We start from the raw sequence: 8,656 nt of genomic DNA on the forward strand, positions 1-8,656 counted from the left end.
CCCAAAAAAAACCAACAAGACAATTTTTGGTACATTTCTCCTCTTGCCACTCATTACCTTCGCATGTTTTTGAAAGAAATCCAGTCAGTTTGTCACCGCTGCCCCTGTCTGTACTGGGGAGCTTAAAGGAGACCAGTGAAGAGGAACAAACAGGACGCCCAGGCTTCAATTTCTTCAGTTTCATGACCTGATTTCACACAGACATCAGGTATGGCTGCAGGCACTTTAATGAGCTGCAGTAATAATGAAGTATGGAGCAGAATGAGAAGCTGGGAGGCTGCTGTGTGCTGCATGGAGGCGGAGCAACAGCCACGCTGCACCATGGCTGCAGGCACAACACACGGCTTTACACGTTGGCTTTTTTTTCACCATATGTTCTCTTAAAGCTGAGCAACGTCCAAATGTTAGAGTAGAAATTGCACAAAAGAAACTTGAGAACAGACCAAGCTGAAAAAACTCCCACAATTATATACACTTCGTTGCTAACTTTCTGCTGCTTTCAGCCACATCTCATGATCTTCCTCAGTGGAGTTTACTCAGTTATGATCATGACTTAAGTATAGAAAAAATAACCCATCAGACAACTTCAATACATGACAGAACAGAATATTTTTCTCAAATGGTAGCCCAAGTTCATATGGCTGATGAGGTCAAAGGTCGCCTTAGCCAGGGCTCAGCCTGATCTGCATGTAAACACAGTGTCATTGGGATAGTGTTTTGAAATGTAATGTTTGATGTGATCAACAATAAAATGCTCAAGAGATGAACAGTCGCTTTGTACCTGGAACATTTGCTGAAAACATCGGCATCCTCAGGAACTTTTCATAGGGTTGGCTGGTGGCCAGTGGGGCCACTGAAATACCAGGGTGGCCCCGAAACCAAAAGTCACAACTGAATCTTAAGAAACAGCGTTCTGCTCCTTTGACACACACACAGCATCCGCATGCAGCTTTGCATCTTTTTCAGACACTTTTTTTTGTTTGTTTAACCCTGAAGGTGCTGCTGAAGCTCAGGACTGCAGAAGAAAAGAGTCCTCCAAAAGTCCTTCTGCCGAAGCAGATCCTACCTGACACTCCTCTCCACAGATATCATGATGGCTGTCTCAAAATGAGCTTTTGCATATTTATTCCTATTTAATTTTCTTCGCCAATGCAGCTGCATCACAGGAAAAGTGAATAAAATAACAAATCAGAGCAGACTTACACACAAATGCCTGAAATATGAATTATTCCAACAAAAAAAGTGATCTGAGTCCGCGTACAGAGTTTACATATTTTTAACATTTCAACAGTTTGTAGTTGAGATTCAATAATCAAACTGCTTTGCTGTATTATGAAGATGTTAAACAGATTATTCTCAGAAAAATGTAGCTGAACTTAATAATATTCACTTAACCTATGCTGCACGGGTTGAGTGAATAGTTCAAATAAATTATTCTAAGAATATGAAGTGAGTTGTCACATATATTTTATATTTGAACAGCTACAGACAAAGCCAAATAGTCAAATTGTTGAATCTCAACTAATAAACTGTTGACACGTGACAAACCACACATCATCTGTAGGCAGACTATACAAACTAAGTGTCATTTCAAATGCTCTGGTTGTAGGGGCCCTGATCTTTGGCCCAGTAGCTCCAGTACAATCCTTCAGTCACCAAACTTTTGCATCTGTCATCCATGTTTCATAGCAGGAAGGTATATTGTTAAATAGCATTTTGAATGTTTTGGGGGTTTGCAGCAGTGTGATTGTATATTTAGGCTACTCTATTATGATATCATAATTCTAGATATGTGTGCGGATGAATTGGGTGTATTCCTTTTGAAAACAAAACTCGCTTGCCTTTAACTGCTTCACGAGGACCAAAAAAAAATGTATACACAAATTATCATTAAAAATAATGTGCGCAAAGGAGCTGAAGGAGCGCTTTGCGTTCACCTGTTCTGATGGGCAGATTTTTTTATGCCTATATGAGAGTAAAATTATGATGCGCTGTGAACATCGAGGGTAGAACATAAAATACACTGAATTTATATTAAACGTGACACCAAATCAGTTTGAAACAGATGAGGAAACATGGAGATAGTATATTATTTTTGACGCTGCATGTATAAGCACTTACTATTATCTGAATAATTTCTCTTGATTGAATAATGTAGGTTACATTGTTTTCTTTTTGGGGCCTTTTTTTAATTTATTTTTATTTTTTATTTTGTCCTGATGGGAGAGCACAACAAATGAGATGGGATTGATTCTGTCAATCATCAGCCAAGTTATAGATTGCATATCATTAACTTATAAACTGTTCTTTTTTAAACAAATTCTACACTTTTGCAGTGCTGACCACCCATGCGTGCTCCCTAAATCTGCGTAAATCTTTGGATAAATATGAGCAAATGCTGATATTTACAGTTAAGAACTTTGGTCATTGATCATTTGCTGGCGTAAAATAAAACACATCATATTCCCATATAGAAAAGGATTTAAGGATAATTGGACTGTGATTGACTCTCATATGGAGGCGGATATCTTTGGTAAATGATTGATGGCGCGGGCAGCAGTCGGGCTGTTTGTCTTTTTACCGGTTAGACTGGAGCTGCCGGTGCCCATCACTGAGACAGCATGGCGTCTGCCTGTCTTCTGCGCGCACGCACACATACACACAAATACACACGCACACACACATGCACAGAAACAGAAGAGGCTTCAAGGTGTGCGGTGGCCTTGAACTTGAGCTCATTACATCTGTCTCTCTCTGTGTCTGCCCCCTCCCCTTTCTTTCCGTGTTAAACTTGACCTTGACCCTCAGGGGCCAGTCTGACCCCCCGGCAGACCACACTATGGGAGAGAGACTGGCTGTCTGGGTGGTTTGTGTGTGTGTGTGTGTGTGTGTGTGTGTGTGTGTGTGTGTGTGTGTGTGTGTGTGTACTTACGGATGTTTGTCCAAGCTGAAGGCCTACTGAACACTTTAGAGACAATTTAATGAATTTCTTTTTAAACCAACAGCCAGTTTTGGTCTTCAGTCAGTAAACTAATGTTCAGGAGTTACTGTACGATGGGATGGAGAAAAACAACTCCGCGCGCACTCATCAGACAGAGAGGACACAATCATCACTCGCCTGCAACACACACGTCAGACTCTGAATAGATTCACAACTTGTTCACACAATTGATTTCAGGAACTTATATTTGTTTTTTCTTATCATTTTTAGAATTTCCCTCAAAACCAAACAGCTAATGTTATTTTACTTTTTATATAATTTTATTTTATCTTAACAAATAATTCGTGGCATTCGAGCGGTAGTTTTGAAAAAATAACTCACTAAATAAAGATGCAATAAAATAATAAATTATTAAAATTAAATTTCTACTTTCTAAAAACTTTTTTAATTTATTGTTTTAGGTTTTCTTACGGTAGTTCATTAGGTGGCTTTCAATCGCATCTCGCGGTATTCTTCAGCGCACTGAATTAGCATAACCCCATCCAAAAAAGTGGACCTTCAGTTAAGACTATTTTCCTTTTTTAATTCATGGTTTATTCTATTAATTTTTCATTGTTTTATTTTGTTTGAAATATTACATTTATCCTTAACGTTACACCCAATAGCCTATTACACGAATACATAGCTACATGAAGCAGGCCCAAATAATGACAATGAAAAGAAAAAACAAACGGCCTGATTTGCCTTGTAGTCAACACAAGCTACAATGACTTTAAGCTTTAAATTCAAATTATTCTGCAGCTTCTCAGTGCATTTTATATATACTGCTATAATACTTCGTTTTGATGCGTTTTTTTGTCATCCTCTGGACATGCTGTATTAATAAATCAGTCTCCACTAAACTCAAATTTGATTTATTTCCATTTCTTGCAAATTCCAGGTTGACAGTCCATCGGCAGTGGAAGTAACACAGAGAGAAACCATCCACATGTGTGTGTTTACTGACCCGCTCTCATCCTCACCAGCTTCCGCCTCCGTCATCTGTAGCACTTTCACACCTGCTCCTGCCTTCTGCTGCCTCAGGACGGTGCTGAGACTGATTTTAGAATGAGATCTAATGCACAAAGTTATGTGTTTTACGGAATAAATTCTGCAGCACACGCGAGCAACTTGGACATCTCAGCCCACTGAAAAACGAAGTAGTAATCACTGCAGTATGGTTGTGGATTCTGGGATGAACCAACCCAAATAAATTAAAGCCAAACAAGATTATAAAAACACGAGCTATTTTTGGCGGTCATTAGCTTTGTAGAACGGTTTGGGTTTTGCCTTCAGTCTTTTTGCCGTCACCGTAAGTTTCAACATTATACAGCTCATGATGTGCGGTGGGACACTTTTCCAACTTCAGAAATCTCTCGTGGTCTCATGGTTTCCACAGATACCAAATGTGTGTAAAATGACTTGGATAATGTATTAAGAAAATCTCCATAAAATAATACGCAATCGGCTTGCTCCCATTTGAAGCAATATGCAAAAATATGTCGCTTTTTACGCACCACAGATGCTTAATTGAGTCTTTCTTCTCTTTAAAAATAACCAACTAAAGTTGCATACATTAATTAAGTCCCAACAATACTGGGTCCTGTTTGCATTTCAAAACTCAATTATGTTTTCGTATTTTTTTTCTTCAAAAGAAGCATTAAACGTAAAATGGCACACATGTTAATACAAATGACTCCTTGAAGGCGCAGTGTGCTGAAGTGAGTGGCTGCATGAAGAGGTTCATCCTAAAATACCTCAAAGCTCTTTGTGCAAGAAAAACCCGTCAGAAGAATTCATTCCAAACAGCACCGGGCGCAATTTGAGACACTCTTTCACATAAATCCAAACCCATAAGCAGCCAGTGAAATGATTACGCAAATAACGCGGCTCAGAAGTGCCGTGAAAAAACCTTTCCGAGGCGCTTTGAACCAAAGCCATATTTCTCAAATCTTAAGACCTCCAAATCCCTTCCATAAATCCCCTTCACCTTCCTGCAGTCAGATGGTGTGAGAGCGGGACAGACTAAAAGCGCACATAAATTCAGCCTGAGAAATGTCCAAGCGGGTACAATTATTTTAATAAGCAAATGTTTCTTTTAAAACTCTGGTATGTTTTTATTTTTCAGTACTTTTATGATAACGATAAACTTTTTTTCATACATTTGGCAGCGCCGGATAGAAGTCTTTAAATAGGTCCAGAACTCTATGTAATATTTAATATTTTTACACAGGAGTTCAAAAATCTAAACGAAGGCTAATATTCACAGAAGTCATTAGGATTTATATATATTTTTTGTTTTCAATGTCAGAGGACTTTTAATTTACTTCATGTATCCCTCCTTGTGACTACTGCAGGTGTATTCACACTTACTGTTGACAAAAGACAATATTCACCGCACATGAATTACAGAAATTGATCAGTGTTCTGGAAACATCGTTTGCATAAACGTGCGTTCCATGGGCGTCTTTACGCACAACACAAACCATGTCTATCCAACTGATTTATTTATTTATTTATTGTCTCAGAGATAGTATCAGTGCTCAGCCACAGGAGATCACAGACTGACTTTGACATAATGCAGCTGCACGAGGACAAGCGGCGCATTCAGGGAGCTGAACCGCCTCACGGAGCTCATGCTCTTCTCGTGCCACAGCTCGAGCCTCATAAAAATATTTTCTTTGACTGACAATCCCCAACAAGTCTCTTCTTCCACTTCTTTTTTTTTCTATTGCCCCGTCACGTGACCATCTGGTCTCATCCAATGGACAAGCGCCCTCCCTCCTCTCCTTGTCCCGGGGGCTTTTGCGTCAAGGCTGCGGCTGGGATGTAACCGGAGGTCCGGCCGGTTACCGGGAGTCTTTGCCTCCGAGCGAGCACCGTCACTAAACGGTGCAGCAAGGCAGCACACGCGTGCTATGACAGTGCGCGTGAAGGCTCATGTGAATGACCTGAGCTGTGTGTGAGCAGCACAACCAGCATTAAGAAAAGAAGAAAGGCGCATCCGTTCACCTCGTACAGCCAATGTAGCAGCTCAGCGCGCAGGACCGGACAGAGTGTGAGAGGAACGGAGGCCAGACCGGGAAAGGAGCGCCTATGACAGCCTCCTTGGTTCTAAACCCTCGCTGGCCAGCGGAAACGGTAATGTTTGTGTATGACAACAACCTGGACGACCTGAACAAAAACATGGAGGGGCTGGTGGGCAGCGGCAACTTCGCCGCTAGCCAGTGCCGCAACATTATGGCGCACTCGGCCGCCGCGGCTGCTCTGGGCGGCCACCCGTCCGGTCTGGTGCACTCCTCAGCAGGCTACTCCACAGTGGACGTGTCCGCGTCAGGCTCCAGCGAGACAGGCGCGTCTTCGGGGAAGCAATGCGCGGCTGGACCGTGTCCGGCGGCAGCCGTGCCGCACCAGAGCTCCTCGGCCGCCACCGCGTTACCGTACAGCTACTTTGGTAACGGCTACTATCCGTGCAGGATGGGGCGGGGTTCTCTCAAGTCCTGCACCCAGGCGGCGGGAGCCGCGCTCAGCTCCCAGTATATGGACACAACGGTGAACTCAGATGAATACCCGAACCACCGGGCCAAAGAGTTCGCCTTTTACCACGGCTACCCGAGCCCGTACCAGTCCATGGCCAGCTACCTGGACGTGTCGGTGGTCCAAACGCTGGGCACCGGAGAGCCGCGCCATGACACCCTGCTCCCCATGGACAGCTACCAGCCCTGGGCTCTAACCAACGGCTGGGGAGGACAGATGTACTGCTCCAAGGACCAGGGACAAGCCGGACACCTCTGGAAGTCCGCTCTGGCTGGTAAGACACAGTTTTTATTCCAAGTTAAAACGTGTGTAAAAAGACTTTTCTATGCAGAATGGTGTGACATGACATGAGGAAGAAATGACAGACTTTTAAAGTAACAGTTTTGATGACATGATTAATATGCCCTGATAATCAATTCCAGTCTTTATAAATTTGGAATAAAGCTGTATAGTTAATATGGTGAGTTCTGCCTACAATAGATTTATAAGCTAAGAGACTCGTGGCTATTAATCAAAGCTCAAACAACCACATCTGCCCTGACTGCGTTTTGCACAGCTGATGCGCAAAATAAGACAAGCTGTTTGGAGCGCGTCAGAGTATGATGACTGAGAGATGAATTGTGCGCTCATATCTGTTACTGTTATTTAGTTTTACTCCGCCTCCTCGTGTTCCCCCGTGAAGGGCCGTTTATTAATTATAAGGTCATGTGTTGTGTAGTATCGTGTAACTCATCTGTTAACCTGATAATGAGCTCATTATTGGGTGACTAATGCTCATGTAGCATTGTTAAAACACAGGTATAACACGTGGCATAAAATGATTAATTATGGACCCTCATTAGCACAATCATTTGTGGGATTTTAAGAAGGGTGTTTTTAAATATATCCTTGTTTTTTTATTACACAGAGGGACATGCAATATAAGAAAAATCTATTACTCAATGAAAATTCAAGGAGGTTTTTGTGCCTTTTTTCATGCAAATGTGTGCACACTATTTGGGGACAGAAGGTCAGCTTCAGCTTGCAGCCGCATGGCAGTGCTGCCTGCATACATCCACCATGTTGTCTGTCTGTGTCGTAGGACGGATGCCCAATCAGCTCCAAGCAGAACGTCCATGTCCACATCATTTAAGATGCAGGGACTCAATGCCACACAGCACACTGTAGTCTGTATTGCACTTTAGAACCCGAGCAGTGTGTCCCGCTATAGCCTCAGACCGCCTTCTTTTTGTCCGTTTTTGTTAAATTTCACAGATGTGGTGGCGCACCAGCACGACGGCTCTCCGTTCCGCCGGGGCAGGAAGAAGCGGATACCGTACACCAAACTCCAGCTCAAAGAACTGGAGAAAGAGTACGCCGCCAACAAATTCATCACAAAGGACAAGAGGAGGAAGATTTCGGCCGCCACCAACCTGTCGGAGCGGCAGATCACTATCTGGTTCCAGAACAGGAGGGTCAAGGAGAAAAAGTTCGTGGCCAAAGTGAAAAGCAGCGCTCCGTAGCATGCAGATTCCTGCGCTCTGGACTATATTGATCTCGGTGTGTTTGCGTGTTATGAGTTAATAATGAACTGAGAGAAATTTTTAAAAAATATGTGGAAATAAAACCACGTGGTACTTTTGATGGACTGTGCGTACCCGCGTGCGTCAACTAATGGAAGAAAATACGCAAAAAGGGACAAAATAAGATTAAAAAAAAGAACCAAACAGTGTCCTCAGAGGCATCCTGTAAATACAGCACCTTCCTGCCTGCTTTCATGTAACTGTCCTGTCTGCTGTCTGTGTTTTACTGTGTGTCAGTGTTCTCCGTGCCCTGTAGCCTATAGCCCGAAACACACTATTATGCTGTCCATATTGTTTATAACGCCTGTAAACCAGTAATCAAAGTATAGTGCAACACTTAATAAACCCTTTTAATCCCGATGTAGTCTCCAGTAGGTCTTATATCTCCAAATGCATCTGGTAACTTTGGATTCGTGCGCGTAATGTGTGCGTAAAATGCGCAAACAAATCCTCATTTAGTTCACAGCAGCGTCTGTAAATTGATGCAAACAGCGCGGGAGGATTCGGATTTCTCGTGCAGATTAAACGTGTTTATGAGACTGTGAATTCATATTTGGATCAGGCCACCCTCTGGAAC

The 8,656-nt window shown here is 42.6% G+C and overlaps 1 protein-coding gene across 1 annotated transcript; it reads left to right on the forward strand.

Annotated features, from left to right (window-relative positions):
* The first annotated feature begins 5,830 nt into the window (after positions 1-5,830).
* hoxb13a (homeobox B13a) lies at positions 5,831-8,433 on the forward strand. The gene is made up of 2 exons (XM_042504563.2): positions 5,831-6,791; positions 7,772-8,433. The coding sequence occupies exons 1-2, from the start codon at positions 6,077-6,079 to the stop codon at positions 8,017-8,019; spliced, it is 963 nt and encodes a 320-aa protein (XP_042360497.1). The 5' UTR covers positions 5,831-6,076; the 3' UTR covers positions 8,020-8,433.
* The last annotated feature ends 223 nt before the right edge of the window (positions 8,434-8,656 follow it).

This window comes from Plectropomus leopardus, chromosome 18 (genome assembly GCF_026936395.1).
Source record: "Plectropomus leopardus strain MGB_pleo_1.0 chromosome 18, ASM2693639v1, whole genome shotgun sequence".
Classification (NCBI taxonomy): domain Eukaryota; kingdom Metazoa; phylum Chordata; class Actinopteri; order Perciformes; family Serranidae; genus Plectropomus; species Plectropomus leopardus.

Bases quoted from the DNA above. Each gene is read 5' to 3' on its own strand.
- hoxb13a (XM_042504563.2), top strand. From the start codon at position 6,077: ATGACAGCCTCCTTGGTTCTAAACCCTCGCTGGCCAGCGGAAACGGTA. The intron at 6,792-7,771 runs GTAAGACACAGT...TAAATTTCACAG, and splicing joins CTGGAAGTCCGCTCTGGCTG to ATGTGGTGGCGCACCAGCAC.